This window comes from Mandrillus leucophaeus, unplaced genomic scaffold (genome assembly GCF_000951045.1).
Source record: "Mandrillus leucophaeus isolate KB7577 unplaced genomic scaffold, Mleu.le_1.0 Scaffold109, whole genome shotgun sequence".
Classification (NCBI taxonomy): domain Eukaryota; kingdom Metazoa; phylum Chordata; class Mammalia; order Primates; family Cercopithecidae; genus Mandrillus; species Mandrillus leucophaeus.
This window is the reverse complement of record NW_012099098.1, coordinates 2,374,312-2,397,292: the sequence shown is the minus strand read 5'-3', so window position 1 is coordinate 2,397,292 and position 22,981 is coordinate 2,374,312. Positions and strand designations below refer to the sequence as shown.

Here is a 22,981-nt window from a genome sequence, read left to right as displayed (position 1 = left end):
TTGTTATGAAGAATAAATGGAATATGAAGAGCTTTAGCACAATGTCTGGCACGTAGTAAGCATCCAACTGTTTTGGGAGAAGAAAAGAGAAATATTAAGATCAGCTGATTGGGAGGAGGTTGCCAGGGGATTTGAGGCTTCTTGTGGCCAAACAGAAACCCGGTGGCTAGTGCTTGCCTGCTTCTCCATGGGATCTGAGTCCCTTGGGATTTGCTCATAGAATGGTGGAGATGGAAGAGTTTGGCCAAGTTCACTAAAGGTCTTTTATGAGCCAGGCCTATGTCACAGCCCCAAGGAATACACCGTGTAGCACAGAAGTTCTCAATCTTTTTTGGGTCTTGGGTTCTTTTGAGAATCTGACAGTATCACATATGAATGTTCCCCCAGAAAACTGCACAGATATACAAATTTGCATTTAATTTTAGGGTGTTCACTGCCTTCCTGAAGTTTATGTGTGGACATTTATGGGTCTGCGGACAATAGGCTGAGAATCTGTGTCTCAGGGAATCCAGCAGGCCTGGGTGTGAGTCTTATCGTGACAACTCAGTAGCCGTATGATCTTGGGTTGGCTTTTGGCCTCTCTCAGCCTCATAGGCCTCATTTATAAAACAGGAAGAATCATTTCAAGTGGTTTTTGAAGACTAAACAAGAATCATGAATATAAATGGGTTAGCCCAGTACTTGACACTTAGTAAACATTCCACGTAAGGTTAAACAAAGGGGCAGAGTAGTGGGAGCTATGAGCTGAAAGGAAGGTTAAGACCAGACCAGCAGGCTTGGGCCTAAGTGCAAGGTTGGGCTTGTATCACAAAGATGCTGAAATTTTTGGAAAAGGTGAGGAGGGAATTGGGAGAAACGTGGTTCTAGTCTAGGCTGTGCTGCTAACTTGCTTTAAGGCCCCTCCTCTCTTTGGGTCTCAGGACCTTTTTATATTCATGGAGATTGGACAGGGCCAAATGTTCCCAACTTTTCTCATGGACACATTTGATAGTTCCTAATGACTGAAACCCCAGCTCAAACTCAGGTAAGCACAAAAGAGAGCTTCATGGCTTATATATAATAACTAAGTCTAGGGAGATACTGACTTCAAATATTGCTGAATCTAGGCAGTGGGGACAGTACTACCTGAACTCGGTCTTGCTCTCTCCACCTCCAGGTTCTGCTTTCCTCTGAGCTGGTTCCACCTCAGGTAGCCTCCCCCTGTGGTTGCAGGATGGCTATCAACAATTCCAGGCTTGTATCGTATTCCAAGGGCAACCTCAGGAGAAAAGACCTGCTGCTTTTTCAGTAGCTCTATCTGATGCCCTGGAATTGAGACTCAGTGGCTCAGATTGCCCTGGCTTGTGTGACCCATCTTGTTTGTTATGATCTAATCACTCTGACCAGGAAGACATGAAGCTCTGATTGGCCAGGTCTTGGAAACAGGCCTTCCTATGGAGGAGAGGTGGTAGGCCTAGACCACATGGACTGAGAATGGAGAAGGGGTATTTCCTCAAGGAAAATCAGGGAGTTCTGGAAGGAAGAAGCTAAGAATGAGGGCCAGAAAGGAAGGCAGTTAGTTATCATAGACCTTCTTTTCTCTTGTACTCTTCCAGTCTGCTCTGAGCTTTCTCCCCAATCCATTCTGTTGATGCCTTGTCACTCTCAAGTCCTGTCTGCCCTCTGAACTCCCAGGCTCACGAGCCTACTCACTGAATGTTTCTGCTTCCTCTTGGCTTTAATCAAAACTATTTTTAAAACACGAATTGAGCACTTATGCTGAACTTATTGAGTCAGATACTATGCTAAGCATTTTACCCGTGCTATCATACATGCTATTTACAGTTATTTCATGGATAAAGAAACAGAGGCTCTGCAAAGTGAAACAACTTGCTCAAATTTACATAGCTGGTGAATTCATCTGTTTAAGGGGCCTTCTGGTTTTTTTCTGAACACTTTTCTAATAGAACCTTCTGCTTTTCCAAACCTAATTTATCACAGGACTGGGAGACAATGTTACCTTTCTCCTGTCTTCCGAATACTATCTCTAAACAGTTATTATTTCCTCATTGTGTAATGCTCCCTTTTATGTGACTCTCATTACTCTAGTTATATTCATTTGTTTATTCAGTAGTCATTGACTGGATATGTACTAGGCTCTGTGCTGGTTCAGGGGGTCAACAATAAACAAGTTGTCGCCCTTGCCATTGTCAGCTCATAGTCGAGTGTAGGAGGTAAACATGATGGAAGCGATTCCAGTCCAGGGGATTCCGTGCTAGGATGGGGAAACCAGAGGAGAGGCATGTGCAGGAGCAAGGGAGGCCAGAGTGGGGTCTGTTCCTTCAATCTGTGTAAGGGATTGGAGATGTAAACTGGCTGGGCACAAGAAAATATTAGAAGACAAAATGACAGCTCTTGATGATTGATTGGATCTGGAGGGAAATGACAGAGAAGAGTAAAAGAGGGTCCTCTTTGGGTATTTGGGCAGTCCCATCCTTGAGACAATGAACACAAAGGAGGAGCAGTTTTGAGAGTTAGAGATGAGTTAGGTTTGGACATGTGGAATGAAGCATGCAGGAGGTCATTGGATATTTGAGTCTGGAAGTCGGGGAAAGGTCCAACCTGGAGATGCAAATGTTGGAGTCATCTGCATTTGAAGGCCCAGGGTCAGTGAAATCATCCAAGGAGAAACAGAGGCCCAAGTGAGTACCTGAGGATTGCTGACATTTAAGGGATGGGCGGAGGAGAGGAGGCCGCACAGAAGGCAGAGAGAGAGCATCCTGGGAGCAGAACACTTGGTGATATGGAAAGGGCAGTATCTGGAAATCAGTGATTCAGAAATGAGGGAATGCTACAGAATGAGTCACCCAAGACAGGGCTAAAAAAGAGTCCTTTGAATTTAGCAGCAAGGGCAGTTTTGCAGGGATGTAGCAGGTTGAGTGGTAGATGTGAGGCAACGAAGAGAGCAGGTGTAATTGTTTCTTACAACACTGGCTCCAAGGGGAGTTGAGAAGGGAGTGGCTGGAGAGTGGAGTCAAAGAAGTCCTGGGAGGTGGTTGCATGTTTTTTTTGTTATTTGAAGTGAGCAGAACCTTAGGGATGTGAAGGAGCCAGTGGACCTGGAAAAGTTAAAGATGAGGAAAGAGAGTCTCAGAAAAGGTGGAAGAAGCCAAGACCTGGGTGCCTTTTCAGTGTAAGAGCTGAGTCAGCAGAAAGGACAGGGGCAGATGTAGACCCATTTGTTGGTGCAGTACAAGGAGAGTGATGGCTTTTCTTCATCAGTGAAATGGGAGGGAAAGGGGGAAGGAGTGGGGCGAGAAGATTGATGAGTTTGGGGAAAGCTTGAAAAAAGCTGCTTCACAGGAAAGGAGAGAGAGTTGACGCTGGAAATACAGCAAGACTCTTGGGCAGTGATGATGGCCCGGATGAAATAGACATTGTGGTTTTCTAAGTGGCCCCAGTGCATGTGGGTAGTAGATGGTTTTCTCTGGTTGCACTTCTCAGCCTAGGAGCAGGTGCATGGAAGAGCAGATGGTTAGACCCATCCCCTTAGGGGTTGGCAAAGCAGATTTTTTGGAAGGATCAAGATGCAAGGGAAGTTAAACTAGTGGCAAAGAAAAGGCTGAAGTAGGCCAGGCGTGGTGGCTTATACCTGGAATCCCAGCACTTTGGGAAGCCAAGGCAGGTGGTGGATCGTCTGAGGTCAGAAGTTCAAGACCAACCTGGCCTACATGACGAAACCCCATCTCTACTAAAAATACAAAAATTAGCTGGGCGTGGTGGTGCACACCTGCAGTCCAAGCTACTTGGGAGGCTGAGGCAGGAGAATCACTTGCGGAGGTTGCAGTGAGCCGAGATTGTACCACTGCACTGGGCGACACAGTGACATTTTTTTGTCTCAAAAGAAAAAAGGCTGAAGTGACAAATGATAGGGGATTGTTCTGCTTAAGAGGAAAAGGATTCCAAGGAAAAGGGCTGCCAGGGAATCCCGTACATGGTGAGAGGAAAGGTCTGACGCAGTGGGGGTCAAGGAGAGAGTAAGGACTAGAATATTTAAAGCTTGTGGCCCCAGATGGAACTGAAGTTTTCTGATGTAGAGCAGATCTAGGAAATCAAGAAGAAGGAGGTGACTCAGGTGGTAGGGAGGTCTAGTTGCTAAAGTTGAAGTGCTCAAGGGATCCGAGGCCAGGGTCATTTGCAGTGATGTTGAAGTTGCCCAAGGAAGAAGGGGGCAGGATTGGTATGGAGAGGAAGATAGCAATCCAGATCCTCATCTGTTTACCATCTCTACCATGGAATCATAAACGTGTAGCCTTTTCACACGGACGTTTTTCACTTAGCAATATGTAGTTAACATGGATGAATTTACTTTATATGTCTTGACAGCTCTTTTTTATGTGTGTATTCCATTGTATGCATGGTTTGTTCATCCATTCACCTGCTGAAGGACATCTCGGTTACTTAGTTACTTCCAGTTTTGACAACTATGAATAAAGCTGCTACAAACATTTGTGTGTGTGTGTGTGTACTAAAGTTTTCTTTCTTTTTTTTCCCCGAGGCAGAGTCTTGCTCTGTCGCCCAGGCTGGAGTGCAGTGGTGTAATCTCGGATCACTGCAACCTCTGCCTCCCGGATTTAAGCAATTCTCCTACCTCAGCTTCTAAAATAGCTAAGATTACAGGTGCATGCCACCACACCCAGCTAATTTTTGTATTTTTAGTAGAGATGGGGTTTCATCATGTTCACCAGGTTGGTGTCGAACTCCTGACCTCGTGATCTGCCCACCTCGGCCTCCCAAAGTACTGGGATTCCAGGCGTGAGCCACTGCACCTGGCCAGGTTTTCAAATCAGCTGGGTATATACCTAGGAGCACAAGCTAGGTTGTGTCTGTCCCATTTTGTATTCTCACCAGCAATGAATGAGTGTGTGGCTTCAATCCTTGCCAGCAATTGATATTGTCAGCTATTTTGTGTTTTAGGCATTCTAATATGTGTGTAGTAATCTTGCTTTTCTCAGCTTTATCCAGGTCACTCTTGGACAGTTAAGTCTGGTTCTGGGTGCCTCACATGAGGGGTGAGGGTGGGAATTATCACACAGGAGTGGCGTAAGTATTACAGCGACTAGAAGAGTAGGGGAAAGAAAACATGTTATACAGGGATAAGTGGAGGATCTGTGAGTGAGAAGACTCAGGGAGAACGTCATCAAGGTTTTCAAGCAATTGAGGAGTTCTTAATGGGGAAGCGGGATTACACATAATCTATGGGGCCTGGTCAATAAGTTCAGGGCCCAAGGGATGGAAATGGGAGGCAGTTGGCCTTCTCCTAATATAAGGAAGTTTCTTAACCATGAAGGCTCAGGCAGAGACCAGACAAGGGCTTTACTACTGTAAAGCTTTACAGCTTTACAGCCCATCCAGCTGTCAGGGCAGGGAATAGGTGGGACCTCTGAGATTCTTTCAAACTCTTGGTTTCTAAGAAAACTGTGAATGGACTTATGAGAAATTTGTGGCAAAAGTAGATTTTTCTTAAGAAATAATAGTATTCTTAAACTTGGATTTTTCTTGTTGTTTTTCTTTGTTTTATGCTTTGATTATTTTTATTCATGGTTGGTTAACTGAATAAAGTTGTGTCCATAGCTATTCTGTTTTTTTTATAATTCCACTGTGGCATTTCCCAGATATCATAGTCCTCAGTAACTAAATGCCAGTGCTACCTATACCACTACAACAATAATTGTGTTAATAATAGCTTACGTGTATTAAAGATTTATTAGCATCATGACCCACTGGGGATATACTCCAGGTATGTTTGGCTCCTTCAGCAATTGGAAATCAATTAATGTAGCCCACTATAAAATAGGCTAGGGTAGAAAAATCGTATTATTATATCATTTGACCTGAAAAAGCATCTGACAAAGTCCAGTACTCATTCATAATTAAAAAAAAAAAAACTCAGCCAATTAGGAATAGAACAGAACTTCTTCAACTTGATAAAGAACATCTACAAAAGTCCTTCAGCCAATATCATGCATAATGGTAAGACACTGAATACTTTCCCCCTAAGATTGGGAACAAGGCAAGGATGTGCTCTCTTACCCATTCTGTGCAGCGTCTTACTGCAAGTCCTGGCTAGTGCAGTAAGACAAGAAAATAAATAAATAAAATGTATACAGATTGGAAAGGAAGAAGTAAAACGACCTTTATACATAGGTGACATGATTATCTAGGTAGAAAATTCCAAAGAAATCTCCAAAAATACTCCTAGAACTAAGAAGTGAGTAAGCAGAGTTGCAAGACACAGGCCAGTATGCAAAAGTCAGTTGATTTCATCTAGACCAGCAATGAGGAACTGCAATTTGAAGTTAACAAATAATACCATTTACAATATCACCAAAACAGCAACAACAACAACAAAAGAAACACACAAAAAAAACAGGTATACCTCTAACAAAATATGTACAGGTTCTGTTAATGTGGAAACCTCAAAAGCTGATAAAAGAAATCAAACTAGAGCTAAATAAATAGAGAAATATTCCATCTTCATGGATTGGAAGACTCAATAGTGTTAAGATGTCAGTTCTTCCCAACTTGATCAATAGATTCAGTGCAATCCCAAAGTCCTAGAAAGCTGTTTTACAAATATCAGCACAATACTGAAAAAGAACAAAATTGGAGGACTCTACCTAATTTCAACACTTACTGTAAAGCTACAGTTATCAAGACAGCATGGTATTGGCGACAGAATTGACCCCGTACATAGGTTGATGGAGCCAATAAATAGACCTACAGAAATATGGTCAGCTGATCTTGGAGAAAGGACAAGTGGTGCTGGAAGAATTTAAATATTTGTGTGTATATGTAAAAAAAAAATGAACCTAGACACAGACCTTAGACCTTTCCTAAAAAGTAATTGAAAATGGATCATAGGCCTAAATGTAAAAGACAAAACTGTAAAACTTTTAGGAGAAAACATAGAAGAAAACCTGCATGACCTTGGATTTATTAATGAGTTATCAGATAAAACACCAAAAGCACAGTTCATGAAAGAAAAAAAAAGTTGGGACTTTATGAAAATTAAATTTTTTCGCTCTGCAAAACACATGGTAAAGAGAATTAAAAGACTTAACACAGATTGGGAGAAAATATTTGCAAAACACATATCTGATAAAGGTCTTGTATCCAAAATATACTCTTGAAACTCAACAATAAGAAAACAGCTCAATTAAAAAATGATCAAAAGATCCAAAGAAACCTCACCAAAGAAGATATGCAGATGGCAAATAAACATATGACAAGATGCTCAACATTATTTATCATTAGGGAAATACAAAACACTACATACCTATTAGAATGTCTAAATAAAACAAGCAAAAAACCTTGATAACATCAGTTGCCGTCAAAGATCTGAAGCAACACAAACTCTTACTCATAGCTGGTGGGAATGCAAAATGAGACACTCAGTCCAGCAACTGCACTCCTAAGTATTTACCTAGCTGATCTGAAAACTTACATCCACACACAAAAAACAGCACACAAATGTTTATAGCACTTTTATTCATAGTTGTTGAAAATCAGAAGTAACCAAGATACCATCCTCCAGTAGGTAAGGTAAATGGATAATGAACCATGGTAAATCCATACAATGGAATAGTATTCATCCAAAAAAGAGAGAATGAGCTATCAAGTCATATAAAGACATGGATGAACTTTTTTTTTTTTCTTTTTTTGAGACAGAGTTTAGCTCTTGTTCCCCAGGCTGGAGTGCAGTGACGTGATCTCAGCTCACCACATCCTCCACCTCCTGGGTTCAAGCGATTCTTCTGCCCCAGCCGCCTGAGTAGCTGGGATTATAGGCATACGCCACCATACCCGGCTAATTTTGTATTTTTAATACAGATGGAGTTTCTCCATGTTGGTCAGGCTGGTCTGGGACTCCTGACCTCAGGTGATCCGCCTGCCTCAGCCTCCCAAAGTGTGGGATTACAGGCGTGAGCCACCATGCCCAGCCCGAATATTAAAAAAAAAAAAAAAATTTCAGCTTTTATTTTACATTTGGGGTACATGTGCAGCTTTGTTACATGAGTGTATTGCATGATGCTGAGGTTTTGGGGTATGAATGATCTTGTCACCCAGGTAGTGAGCATAGTACCCAATAGGTAGTTTCTGAGCCTTTGCCCCCTCTCTCTCCTTCCTCTCATAGTCCCCAGTGTCTGTTGTTCTCATCTTTATGTTATGGATGAATCTTAAGTGCATATTGCTAAATAAAAAAAGCCAGTCTTGAAAGGTTACATATGGAGGATTCCTTTTCTCTTTTCTTCCTCCTCCTGAATCATTATTGTTGGTTTATTACAGAGCAAAGAAGATGTTCTTGCTAGCAACAAATCAATCAAGTTATCAACATAATTATACTTTTACATTTATATTTCCTTTTTCGACATTCTGGAAAAGGTAAAGCTATAGAGATGATGATAGATAAATCAGTGTTTGTCAGGGCTTTGGAAAGGGGAGAGGGCTAAATGGGAGAAGCCTGGGTTTTTTTTTGTTTGTTTTTTTTTTAAGGCAGTGAAACCTGTCTCTTATACACATCTAGATGTGTATAAGAGACAGCTTTATAGCACCAAGAGGAAACTTTTTTTTTTTTTTTTAAGACGGTTTTTGCCTTTTGTTCCCCAGGCTACGTGCCCATGGCACGATCTCGGCTCACTGCAAGTTCCACCTCCCGGGTTCATGCCATTCTCCTGCCTCAGCCTCCCGAGTAGCTGGGATTACAGGCACCCCCAACCACGCCTGGCTAATTTTTTTTGTGCTTTTAGTAGATAATGGAGTTTTACCGTGTTAGCCAGGGTGGTCTCGATCTCCTGACCTCGTGATCCACCCGCCTCGGCCTCCCAAAAGTGCTGGGATTACAGGTGTGAGCCACCTAGCCCAGCCCCCTGAAACCTTAATATATACAAAGTTTTTAAATTCAACTTGAGGAATCTTATAATGTAACAACATGTAACAAAATGTTACATGTTGTTACAGATAATGTTATAAAATGATACAGCAGAATGTAACAAGAATCTATTATAAATGTGTGAACAACCTCACTGAGGAGGGGGAAAGAAAACATTGCTGACCTAAGTAAATCGGTAATAGAATGGAGCCTATAAGACTAAAGACAAAGGAACTACGTATAAGCATCATACTCTATTTGATAAAGTTATTTCCCTAGGGGGACGGGTAACAATTCTGAAACCATTATCCTTGTATACTGGAATCAAACTATATAAGAAATGGATGAATATAAGAGAGTATAAGGAAATGAGTGGCAGATGGTGGGAACCAATCTCATTATTGGAGTGGGAAATTACAGATAAGCTAAGTGTGAGGAGGCTAGAACGATCCATGTGGTAATGGGTTACAGTTGGAGACATCAGTATGAACTCATGTGTAACTTAATGCAGATGTAGATGGTTACATATAGAAATCTTTATAGATATGTGTATGGGCATGGGTTAGTACACACACACACACACACACACACACACACATTTCTTGGCTCCGCCAGCTGAGAGGACCCAGAAACGATGATACCCCAGTAGCAACAAGCATACTTCATACCTGTCTTGTGCTAATCTTGGTTTCTAATACTGTTACTTGGTAAAAGGAACCAATGTTCCTTGGAGAAATGACTAATTTTAAGACTAAGGCAAGAAATATAGAATATGAGCCTGTTGCATATTGTATTGCCAGAAGGTAAGGAAGTGCTCAAACTAACAAAAACAGTACAGGGGTTATGTCAAAGGGATGCAGGAGTCAACTGAAAAAACTCTCGAAGGCCAAAGCTGGAACAACTTGAGCAGCATGTAATAACAGTATTGAGTTGTAACCCAAAGTGTAAAATAAATATTCACAAGTCTATACTGATAGAAATAAATGCGGGAGAATCGGCAAATCTCTCATGCAGAAGAATTTCAAATAATCTATGTAAATTAGACCTCAAGAAGGTAGAATGTAACTTCCCACTCATTAAATATTGGCTGAACTTAGTGACTTCCTTTCAAAGTTTGAGGTGGTAGTGTAAATTGCATAACCAATTCTCTATCAATGGGCTTTTAAAAATTGTAGATAGTGCTTCAATGAAAGCTTGTGTGTATGTGTTTCTATATTTCTGTATTTTTATAAGGTAAATATTCTAGGGAGACTATACCTTAAACATCTTGAAAGATATGTTCAAGTTGTTCTTCAAAATGTTACTGATTTCCATTCCTCCAAACAGTATATAAGAGTACCAATGTCTACATGCTCTTGGTACAATATATGACTCACAACATGTATTTTTATTTGCTACACAAAGAGTTTTTGTCAATCAATAATAAGAAAAAACCTGCTTGGGTGACATAGTAAGACCCCATCCATACAAACAACAACAACAACAACAACAAAAACCAGGTGTGGTGATGTGTGCCTGTAGTCTCAGCTACTTGACAGGCTGAGGTGGGAGGATACTTGAGCCCAGGAGTTTGAGGTTGGAAGGAAAGATGTCCCAGTAGAAAGATAGTTCTCCATAAGGACCTGCATAGGCAATTCAGAAGGCAAATAGTACAAATGACCTATAAATGTTTGGAACAAAAAATGTTAACTGAGAAAAAGCAAAACAAACAAACAAAAAACACCTGAATAGTCATGAAAGAAATGTGAAATTGAAACTGTGAAATACCATTTTTTTCCACTGAATTAGTTAAAAAAAAAAAATGATAGTAACTGGTATTGGCCTGTGTATGGCAACATGGATCTGCTTCAACGTGTTGAGGAGTAAACAAATAGACCTTTTGAAGGCCATGTTTTTTTACATATACTCTTGAAAACAGGTACACACACTTTTATTCACTCCACTTTACAGGAATTTATCTGAGGACCTCAATAAAAAATGTACAAACATATGTATAAAGATGTTCATCTCAGCATTATTACAACAAAATTAGAAATAACCTATTCAACAGTGGAGGGTTATTTAAGAAAATGATGATACTTCTCTATGATGAAATACTTGGAAGCTGCTAAAAATTGTAGAGGAATATTCACTTATAAAAATTCTTGTGATATATAATTAATATACAGCAGTTTAGTTTTAAAAGACAAACATGTTCTATATAGAGAAAAAGAAGATGGTCGGGCACAGTGGCTCATGCCTGTAATCCCAGCACTTTGGGAGGCCGAGGCAGGCAGATCACCTGAGATCAGGAGTTCAAGATCAGCTTGGCCAATATGGTGAAACCCCATCTCTACTAAAAATACAAAAATTAGCCAGGTGTGGTGGTGCATGCCTGTAATCCCAGCCACTAAGGAGGCTGAGGCAGGAGAATCCCTTGAACCCAGGTGGCGGAGGTTGCAGTGAGTGGAGATCGTGCCACTGCACTCCAGCCTCAGTGACAGAGCGAGACGCCCTCTCAAAAAAAAGAAAAAATAAATAAAAGAAAGACCAGAAGGACACATACCACAGTGTTTATAATGTTGATCTATATGTGAGACTGAAATTTCTTTCTTTTTGTACTTATCTCTGTTTTCCTTGTTTTCTGCATCAAACTTCTGAAGTTAAAAGCTTAAGTTTTCTTTTCTTCAGTCATTAGAAAAGAGAATAAAATAAAAAGTTTTTAAAACTATGCTGATTCTACCTTTGTAATGTCTTCCTTATCTCCCTCTTCTTTCCATCTCCTTTGGCATGGCCCTGGCTCAGACCTCCTCATATCTCACTGAGACCATTGCATCAGTTTTCTAATGGGTGTCTCTATCCTTCCAAAGGATCTCATCTATCACCCTGCTCAGAAGCCTCTGAAAGTCCCTGTGTAGAATAGTGTTTTAGCTCCTTCCTCTCACCTTGTTGCGCCAGTCCTACCCTCCCCACCACACACCCAGTCTGGTCTTTTTCTCCCTCCCCACCCTCATCCTCATTCATGACCCCCACCCACAGTACTCCTGCAACACCAGTCCTTTCAGCCTACCTAGCCATCCCTGGTCATGGAACATATAGCCACACTTCAGTCTTCTCTTGTTTAAAGTCTACCCATCTTTCAAGGCCTGTCTTCTTCAAGAAGCCTTCCTCTATCATTATTCGCTCTCTCATGCTTTGGTTTACTGTTTGAACTTCTTCCATGGCCATGATTACCAGCTGCCTTCTAATATAGTGATTCCTTAAGGATTCTGCCTCCTCCTTTGGTCACCTCAATTTCAGGAAGGTCTGGACTCCCAGTGCCTGGAACCCGCACACAGAAGGGGCTTCATGGAACTCTGCTGAATCGAGTTGTTGACTCAGAGTTGCCTCTGCACAATGTGTGCTGCAGCTCCAGAGTCAGTGCTTCCGTGTTCCATAATATGCCTTAAACATATGATTCTCTGACATGCAGGAATCTGTTAAATTATACATGTAAACTATCACGCTTGAGTGTGATAATGTGGCATCAAAATGTAAGGTTTATGGGCACTCCATTTTGTATTTAGAAAAACTTTTCTCTGCACCTGGCTAGTAAATATTGAGTCTGAACTTAATTGTGGGCAATTCCTTGGAAAAAATGATTCTGTGGAAACCCAGTCATGTCCTGGAGGCAACCACAGATAATTACACTGAGAAAACATTTCTATAATACTCCTGCTTAACATAAAAAGCACATTGTTGAATCTTGGTTTCTCTTTCTTTGCTTTCTGTTTGAAAGGTGATGGTATTTCAATAACGATAATACATTTTATTGCAGCAGTAAGCTTGTTTTATTAGCTCTAGAATATCCTTAACTATATTTTTCCCTGTAAAGTTTAGGGGTTTTAGATGCCTTGCCTTCCTTTTAATTCTCCCTGTGCCCCGTGCTTTGCCTGGCTCTCCACCTTTCTTTGTAGTGCTGTCATTGCACTCTTGGGCATCTGTGTTTCACATAGAACTGTTGTTACAGAAGTGAAACATAAACAGGAAGAGCTAGCCACTTCCCAGCATTTCTTGGCATGAGTTTCTTCCGTTGCATTGAGGTGCCATGTGAGTCAGCTCCACTCTGGTAGATGACTTTCCTGTTCCACCATTAGACACAGGGGTTCGGGCTGTTGCAGTATGTGAGAGGTCAAGCACGAATGGGTTTCTGAACCAAAGCTACCAGCATACCCTTTTTGGTGCATGCTGTCTCCAGGAAAACATGCCCTGTAACCTGCATTGCTTTATGGAACTTAGAAAGAGATACTTCCACTTCCATATCATTTACGTTATGGGATGGGCCTCTCCTGAAAAATTAAATTTGTTAAAATTGTGCAAATATTGATGAATCCTCCTCATCATAGGGCTGGCTGGGGATATGGACCTCACAAGTGGTCCTGCCAATGTATATGTCCCTTTGGCTGTGTGTCCGTCTGTCCCTTCATCCACCCATCATCCATGATCTCCCCACAACTGGGATCCTTCTGAGCAGGAATTCAGTCTGATTCATCTCAGGATTCCCAGCAGCTCTTCTCGAGACTTGTGTCACGGAGGCCCAACTCTCCCCGGATGATGAGGAAAGTGCTGCTTTCAGTGTGCACTGGAGACAGGATGCTGAAAACACGGACCATTTGCAGGGTTGGGTGCTGTAGAGGAACTCTTTAACTCATGTGACCCCAGGCTATCCTCTCCCAGTTTCCTGACCTCTTGGAAATCCCGTAACAGCGGTGGGCATGGGTGACATGGCTGGTCCAGCAATTAACAACTTTTCTGGTGTGTGTGTGTGTGTGTGTGTGTATTTGACTCTACAGGTCAGTTTTTGGGTTGTACGAGAAATTCTAACAGCACAGACTTTAAAAATAAGGGCAGAAATCCTCAGCCATTTTGTGAAAATAGCCAAGGTAAGCTTTTTATTATTATTTTTCCTTCCTTTCCCTTTTCTCTCACACCTCCTCCCTAAAAATATGTTTCCTCAGTACTTTGGGAGCTGCTTTGCTGTGGGCCTGCTGGGCGGAGTTCAAACAGGGTGCTGTGGCCTGACTTCCCCAGGCAGAGCCAGCTGTTAGACCTGCCTGGGTGCTCACCAGCCCCCTAGCACCTTGTGTGCAAATTGGCAGCATGCCCCCCTACCCTATAATTTTGGCAGCCAGCCCTTCTCCTTACCTGGGCTTTCACAGTCTCTCCACAAGGCAGGACCCAGAGGCTGTCCCTGGAATCCATTCATTCTCCTACTTTAGATTTAGCCAGTTCTGGGGGTTGATAGATTTTAGTTAGCGTCAATGCTCAATGCTTGTGATATCATCACATCCTGCACAATATTGTCAGCAGTCAGCAGACCCCACCCACCTCCCACTGAGCTTCAGGTCTGGGCCAGATGACCCTGCAGCCCCCCATCCCCACCTCCTGCCCCCTGGCCTGATAGGTTCTGTCCTTGTTGGGCATCACCTTTTCCCTCCTCTTCCCTTATCTCTAGGAATGCTGTGCCATCCCGTGGGCCTTCCTGGACCACTCATGCCCAGCAGCTCCTCCCTATACACTGGTTTCAACCACTCAGGCTTGCCTGACTCTCGGCTGCAGCATTGTGCTGGGTGTTTCGCTGCTTGCTTCATGTATGCATGTGTTGTCTTCCCACCCAGGTCCTAGGAAAGCTGCCCTTTACAGAGGCCCCTTATGAGCCAGGCACCATGCTATGGTCAGCTGCTTTACTGACCTGGTCATGTTCAGTGCTCATATGATTATAATTCCATTTGCAGAGGAAGGAGAGCTTAGAGAGGTGAAGTGTCCATGCTCAGGGCCGCCCCCATGGCCAGTCAGTGGCAGGGCAGGAATCGGAGTCATGCCTCTGTGCCTTCAGGGAAGCTGCTCTGCTGGCCTCATGGGCAGGTTAAGTGCATCATCTATTTATGTTAAGAGCAATGGCCACATTTACTTCCTTTTTTTTTTTTTTTTTTTTGAGACGGAGTCTTGCTCTGTTGCCCAGGCTGGAGTGCAGTGGCGTGATCTCGGCCTTCCGGGTTCACACCATTCTCCTGCCTTAGCCTCCCGAGTATCTGGGACTACAGGCGTCCGCCACCACACCCGGCTAATTTTTTGTATTTTTAGTGGAGATGGGGTTTCACCATGTTAGCCAGGATGGTCTCGATCTCCTGACCTGGTGATCCGCCTGCCTTGGCGTCCCAAAGCGCTGGGATTACAGGCGTGAGCCACCGCGCCCGGCCCACATTTACTTCCTGTGCATTCTCCTGAAGTGCTTGGAACTGGTGCTGGGCTTAAGATATTTGTTGTTGTCAATCAGTTCTGTGCTGGGCCACAAGAGAAAGTAGGATGTGGTTCCAGTCCTCCCGGGCTGTCAGTTTGGAAATGTGTTTATGGGGCCCACCCATGGAATCCAAAATGATCCCTCCTTAATCTCTGCCATTTTCTGTGTGGCAGACTGTCATGCTGGCTCTGTGCCCTGGGTCTTTCCTTGTACAAGCCCCTTCCTTTCTCTGGGCCTTGGTTTTCCCATCTATAAAATGAAAGGGGTGGGTTAGATAATTTTCCATAGCCCTTTCAGCTCTAAAAAGAAGTTCTGTGACAGGCGTAGCAATGCAGATACATGGAATGAAATTCAGCTCGCTTAGATAATCTATTCTTATACACAGGAAACAATTAGAGAATGTTACGAGATGTATGAAATGAAATAACTCATGTGGTGAGAGAGAAATTTCCAAGCAGGAATAGAGCTGTGAGGACTAAGTATAAGGGCTTTTCCTTTCTTTATGCATTTCACTAGGCCCCTACAATGTGCTGGGCACCGTACTGGGTATGAGAGACACGGTGGTAGATAAAACTTTGTCCCTGCTCTCAGGAAACAGCCCAGGGTGAGAGAGAGGCAAGTACAAAGCAAGTACAATCCAGTGTGCTACAGATATGCATGGACTTCTTTGGGGACACGGTCAGGAAAGACATATTAGAGGAAGGGGCACCTGGGCTTGGAAATACTTAAGTGACAGGGGTGGGAAAAGACAAGGCTGAGACTCACATTGTACTGAGCTCCTGCCCTGGGACCAGCCACTGGTCTAGGCAGTTGATATGCACTGTCTCATGTGGCAGAAGTGCCATGATTGCCTTCCGCACTTTAAGTATGAGGACAGCAAGGCTCAGAAGGATTAGGTAACTTGCTGAAGGACACACAAGTAGTGGGAGCTGGGATTGGAACCAGGTCTTCTGGTTCCATAGAGCCTGCCTAATAACCCAAACTTCACTGACTCCCAAGAATGAGAAACGGCACCCCCATCCTGTTAGCAAGTTTCCGGTAGCATAAAACCAGGAACAGAGCAGTTGCATTTTTCTGCACTTACACTCGGCTGTGTCTCATTCTGTTTCCCTCCATGGTAAGAAACTTGTCTGAGACTGAATTGAATCCAAATGTTCTCGCTAATTTGGGGTCTGGTTCAAAGGAACATGGTCAAGTGATGGGGAAGCCCGAGCACTGCCTTCCCAGCTGAGAGGGATTATGCAGATTATTGGTACCATCTTTCCTCGGCCTGTGTCTCCTTCTGGTGTTAAGATAATCATAGAAGACCCACGTTGATGCTGCTGGCACAGTCGGGGTTTTAGTTTACAAAAGCCTGCTGGGACAGTATTCAGATTTGTCTAAAAAAAGACGTAATGCACATTATCAAACCTTACCCCGTGCCACGTTTCTGTCCAGACTAGTCAGCTTATGAAATTTTGCACATGTTTTAGATGCAGACTCACCTTTTGACAATTTGAGAGAAAAAAAGCATATGGTTTCTATGAACTCCTTAGAACTATGTTTTCTACATGAGATATTTTTAAGTGTAATTGAATTTCATAAATATGACATTTGGTAACACTTGAGCATGTTTTTGTTCTGTTGTTTATAGCAGCAAAATAATCTATTCCATATCTTTTTTTCAGAAACTTCTAGAACTCAACAACCTTCATTCTCTCATGTCTGTGGTGTCAGCATTACAAAGTGCTCCCATCTTCAGACTGACAAAAACCTGGGCCGTAAGTTAATCTCCCTAAGTCTATCTGATTTCGGCTATCATTTCATTGGTGAAGTTCTTTATTCCACAAGCCCCAGCCTTTCTCTTACTGTCTATACTTTGTCAATGACAGAGTTACTATGAGTTGATGACGGTTCTGTAGGCATCCTCACTCCGTCACTGACCCCATCCCCATTTTGGCACCAGGGAATGATGAAGGTGCTGACGTGGCTGGGGTCAGAATCCCCCAGAGTGGATCTTCTTGGACACCACCATGTCATGTGTGATGACCGGGTCAGCAGCGTGACTTCTGCCCTCCACTTGGCTGGAATTTTCCTCTGGCAGGCTCCAAACTGTCCTTGGGAAGGTCTCTGGGCTGATGGTTCGCAGCTGCCCTGGGTCACTAGCCATACCGCTAAGTTTCCCTGGAGAAACCTGTGACCCCCGTGTAGGAAAAAACGGGTTTTTTTCCTAAGGCCCTGGATAATTTCAGCTCAGAGGTGGAGTCTGATAGTTACATAATTGAGTCTGTAGGAAAGTTTTTCTGCTGTAAAAATACTTTAAAAATATCTCAGACCTCTTTATCCTCCTTCTCTTGGCATAGTGCCTGACATGGGGGAAGTAATTGCTATTTCCATAGCTCATTAGCATTCACCTCCTGGCCTGCCTGATCTGGGGTCTCTCACAGCCACACAGCGCAAGCCTTTCAAGACCTGTTTATATCCCACGGAACTGACAGAAACTGTATGGAATTGTCAGATGTGCTTCTGCAACTCATTTCCGAACTTCTTTCTGCCAGTTCGTGGGGCTGGGCTCTGTTTCCTACTTGGCTGGTTCAAGGGCCTTTAAAATACTCAGGGATTATGTTGTAGGTGATCGAAAATGAGCCTTGTTTCTTTAAATTGCCGTTTTCCATAGATCTAGTCCTCGCAAAGTAGAGAAGTTTTAGCCCAGTGTCAGAAAACTGGGTTTGCATTCAGATGCCATTCAGAACATGACTTCTGTGCGACTCATTTTCTCGTATCTACTCGGGGAGGTTGGCGTAGATTCTTGGTTTTCCATCAGTGCTTCGTGGAGTCCCAGGGGTTCCTTAGAGTTGCCTTGGGCGCCACCAGGGGCTGAGATTGTGGAGAGATGCTGCCAAGCAGGCGGTTCGGGCACTATTTCCACCACAGCAGCTCTGTTTGTATCAGTTTTATGTACTGGACTTTTGGGTGAATTTCGACTGAGCAATGGCTTTGGAGGTCGAAAGCAAGTTTGGAAGCCACCGGTCTTAGCAGTTGCTGCCAGCCCTGTGATTCCAAGTCATTCTGACCAGTAAGGCTTTTTTTTCAAAAGTTGCTTGGAGATTTCTTTTTAAAATGAATTTTCCATCACTTAGATGCTGTTATTGTTTCTTGGATTGCTGGGAGCTATGTGGGGACCCAGAGGGATGATTTTTGAATCTTCTCATAATGCCTAGACTTTACTGTCAGCAATATTGTAACTCTCAACGATCCCTATAAGCTATACAGTTGGTGGAGGCAGAGATAGTTAGCACAGAGGGCTAGGGTGTCTAAGGGTCTTGCACAGAGATATGGTCCACTCAGTGATAGGGCCAGGCCCATGGATGAAGCGATGGTGTCCTCCAGGGGATGCTGTGTACTGCCAGGACAGTGGGCAGCAGCAGGTCACAGCAGTACCCAGGACCACTCTGTTAGGCTTGACAGGCCCTGCTCAAGGTCGCTGGGTCTTCACTCCTGTTGATGGTTCTTTGCTGTAATGAAAATAAACCTCCAGGCCGGGTGCAGTGACTCACTCCTATAATCCTAGTACTTTGGGAAGCTGGGGGTGGGAGGATCGCTTAAGGCCAGGAGTTTAAGACCAGCCTAGACAACATAGCAAGACCTCATCTTTGCAAAAATTCACAAAATTAGCTGGGCATGGTAGTGTGCACCTGTGTCACAGCTACGCAGGAGACTGAGTCAGGAAGATCCCTTGAGTCCAGCAACTCAAGGCAGCAGTGAGTTATGATTACGCCACTACCCTCCAGCTTGGGTGACAGCGTAAGACCCCATCTCTAAAAAAGAGAGAGAGATTGAGAGAGAGAGAGAGAGAGAGAGAGAGAGGAAACTTCCTTGAGGAGCCTGGAATGGAATTTGCACCCAGGACCCATTCAAAGGCATGGGCATATTCACCTAGCTCCCTTTCAGGCCATCTGGGTCATATTCTTCCTCACACATATGCCAAGATAAAAACATGTGGCAGGCACTGCCCTAAATGCTCACTCTTTCTTTCTCTCTCTTTCTCTCTCTCTCTTTCTCTCTCTCTTTCTTACTTTCTCTCTTTCTCTCTCTCTTTCTTTTTCTTTCTTTCTCTCTTTTTCTCTCTTTCTTTCTCTCTTTCTCTCTCTCTCCTTCCTTCTTTCCTTCCTTCTGTCCGTCCGTCTGTCCATCCGTTGTCTCACTCTGTCACCCAGCTGGAGTGCAGTGGCCTGAACACAGCTTACTGCAGCCTCAGCCTCTTGGGCTCAAGCAGTCCTTCCACCTCAGCCTCCTGAGTAATTGAGACTACAGGCCACACCACGTCCAACTAATTTTTAAGTTTTTTGTAGAGGTGATAACTTGCTATGTCGCCCAGGCTGGTCTCAAACTTCTGGGCTCAAGCAGTCCTCCTGCCTCAGCCTCCCAAACTGTTAGGATTACAGGTGTCAGCCATTATACCTGGCCCCTAAACACTTTACGTATATTAACCATTTTGTTCTGACAGCTGCCCATTGAGATAGGTACTGTTACTATTGTCATTTATAGATGAGGAAACAGACACAGAATGGTAGAATGGTTTATGCAGGGCTCCACAGCTAAGTGGCAGGGCTGGGATCACACCTAAGCAGCCTGGCTCCAGAATCCATGCTCTTAACCACCATACCCTACTGAACAAAAAAGACAATTCCAGCCTACCCCGTGTCACCCAAAATAAAGAGGGGTCTTATTTTTTTAATTTTTGTTTTTGTTTTCCCTTTTGTACCGTAAGTATTGCATTAGAAACTTGGAAAATAAGATTGGTAGACTACCGGTACCTCCCGGGCATTTGGGTCTGTCTTGGCTGTGGCTGCTGTTGGCCTGGCACCTGGTTGCTGGCGTGCAGCAGAAAGAGCAGTCAGAGGAGGGCCCATCAGGGAGGGGACATGCAGCCAGTGAGCCAGAGAGCTGCAGCAGGACTTTGAAGGCTGCCTTGCAAACGCCTTCTGGCCACGCATTCCTTGGATTGTTTATACCATGGCTTCTGTTGCTCCTCTACTTCCCTTGGTTGGCTCCTGTCTTTGCACCTCAGTGGGCATTTAGCTGGTGGGGAAGAGGAAGATGCCAGGGAGCTAAGATTACATGTCACCAAAGAGCAGGAGACTCAGGGCAACAACATGTCCCTGTTCCTATTCTGAGAAACCTCCCTATTGTGTCCTAAGGGCTGAGCCAGGGCTGTTTACCTGGTTACAGAGAGCCACTTACCAGGGCAAAAGGTGGGTAGATGCAGCATCCTAGGAAATAAGAATGGCAACTGCCACAATATTGTGTCAGGGAGATAGGAGGTGAAACACACTGTGTGGATTACAACATGAGGTCTCCAAGGTCACTTGTGGGGTAGCTGCTTGTTCTTGGTGAACCCACTATTCAGCCTTTGTTTCAGATCAGACTCTTCCCTCTCACTCACATGTCTTGTTAATCCAAGGACTACGGTTGGCATAGAGCATTTAGGAAACAGAGGGGGCCAAACTCATCATCTTTTTATTTCATCCAAATCACCCCCATCCCCAGTGGAATGGCAGACTCCACTGTCTGTATTCTTGATGCACCTGTCTGATAACAGCATGCAGGGTGGAGCATACACCGACTCTGCAGTTTTGTTTATAGGTCTGCCACCCGCTTTTGACTGCATGCCTCGTTGATGATGTTGATTTTTCTCTGTATCCTTGGTGCCCAGCCACTATACATTTGTTGTTTGAATTGTATGTGTTGTCCTGAGTTGCATTGCATCTTTCTTTTGCTATTAATTTCTGGTATGAGATTGCCATAGAAATGTTGCCCAAAGAGAGCTGTTTCCTCTCTGCTCACTTGTCCTTTGAGTTGGAACTGGTGAGGCCTCATGTGCCACAGAGTAGAGAGGTGCAGGTGGCACTGGAGGAACCAACCGTAACATCCCCAAAGGTCAGTGCTGTGATAGTTTTTGTTTTGCAGAGGAGGAAAACTGAGGTTTGAAGAAGTAGAATGACTTGTTCAAGATCCAGAGCTAGTGAGCGACAGAACCAGCATGACACAGCCTTGTCCTGCTGGAATCCACAGTCCGTCTTCTTGGCGGGTGTGTTGGATGGCTTGCTGATGGTAAGAACCTGAGAGAGAATCGGGCTGGGCACAGGGCAGGGACAAATAGACACACTGCTTTGGAAATGGGGCTAGAGAAATGCAGCTAGCACACAGGGCCCGGGGACAGGGCAGGCCAGCTCTCTGTGCCATCCCTGTGGGTTGCACTGAAAGCCTGAATATCTGGGAAACCTGGTGGAAGGGAGTTACAGGTGTAGTAGGATACCTGTTACTTGGCCACATCATGGATGACCTCCAGAGAATTGATCATTAAGCTAGGGCAGGGCGTCCTGTTGGCCTCTCCATGGGTGGCTGCTAAGTGCTAGCTGCTGGGTGAGCTAGACAGGACAGACTGACACTGAACATAGGCCTGTACACAGTAGGCCCTTAATAAATGCTGTCTGCATACACAAACAGGAAGGCTACCATAGCTGGCCTGGAAAAATGCAGATGGGGAATGATTTACCCCAGCACTGTGACGACTTTGGAATATTGGCTCCCTTAAAGCCATGAAACCTGAGCAGGAAGTTGTAGCAGCCAATTCTGATTTCCTGAGTACACATCACCGTGTGGCTCTTATTCATTCTGCAAATCAAACATTTCTCAAATGTCAGTTTCTGAAGCCGTAGTCAAGGCCCCTGTCCTCTGGGCTTTCATGTTACTCAGGGAGAATAAACGTGCCCAGTCTGGCTGGCAGAAGAAGTGATCAATAAATGTTTATTGAATACATGAAGTGATCAGCAGGGAGCTGTCAAATTGGAAGAAAAGTGATGCAGAATACATGACAGAGAATGACCAAGTGTCTGCTTTAGTGTGGCATTAGGGAGGGCCTCACTTCCCTGATGTCATGCTGAAGTACAGGCGTAACGTACATTCAGCCATGTACTTTCAGTCAAGGCCTGAATGACAAAAAGGAACCAGTCATGCCAAGATGAGGGGATGAGCATCCCAGGCAGAGGAGATGGCTGGTGCAAAGCCCTGCACAGGAATCAGCTTGATGTGAGCAAGGAACTCAGAGGTCAGTGTGACCAGAGCTCAGCGTGCCAGGAGGAGATGGATGTACGAGGCAGTGGTTGGGCAGCGGGGCCAATCATGTTGGGCTGAAAGCCTAGGAGAGGAGTTAGGTTCTGTTCCAAGCGCAGTGAAGGATTTCAAACAGGAGACGGATACAATCTGGCTTCCAGTTGCTCTTTGGTTTTTGTGTTTTTAATTACTGTTGCTACTGTGGAAAACAAATTGGGTGGGGGATGGGGACCAAGAGTGGAAACTGGGGGCCTACTCAGGAGGTTAGGGCAGAATTCAGGAGCAAGGGGATGTTGGCAGGATCAGGGTGTGGCTGGGGATATTAGAACAGCAGGCTGATACCGGATATGCTGGGGAGAGCTAACAGGTTGTGTGCTGGATGAGATGTCAAGATGAGGAGAAGAGAATGAGGGGTGAGTCCTAGGTTTTGGGCTTGAGCAACTGAGAAGCCGATGAAACCTTTTCTTTGATTAGAGTGATCTCAAGAGGAGACTGACTGCTTTCTGAGTGATCTAGGGGTATGGAATTCCTAGAGTATGGATGAGTCACTCATTACAGTAATTACAGTCAGGTGCTAGACATGCCATGTGTGCGCATGTGCATGAACACACCACATGTGTGCACACATACGTACATGCTCTTCTTGCTCTGTGCATGTTCCCAGAGTGATTCGCTCTTTCCTACTGAATTGATCCAAAGAGTTTGACTCATTTGCC

General features: G+C 44.1%; 1 protein-coding gene across 6 annotated transcripts in view; it reads left to right on the top strand.

The window, feature by feature from the left end:
* Nucleotides 1-22,981, top strand: part of RALGPS1 (Ral GEF with PH domain and SH3 binding motif 1) — a 265,288-nt gene that overhangs the window by 68,757 nt on the left and 173,550 nt on the right. For all 6 annotated transcript variants that reach the window (XM_011988521.1, XM_011988499.1, XM_011988490.1 and 3 more), the window contains exons 5-6: nt 13,723-13,812; nt 16,838-16,930. In XM_011988521.1, coding sequence (XP_011843911.1) covers nt 13,723-13,812; nt 16,838-16,930 — 183 coding nt within the window. The remainder of the gene's footprint in view (nt 1-13,722; nt 13,813-16,837; nt 16,931-22,981) is intronic.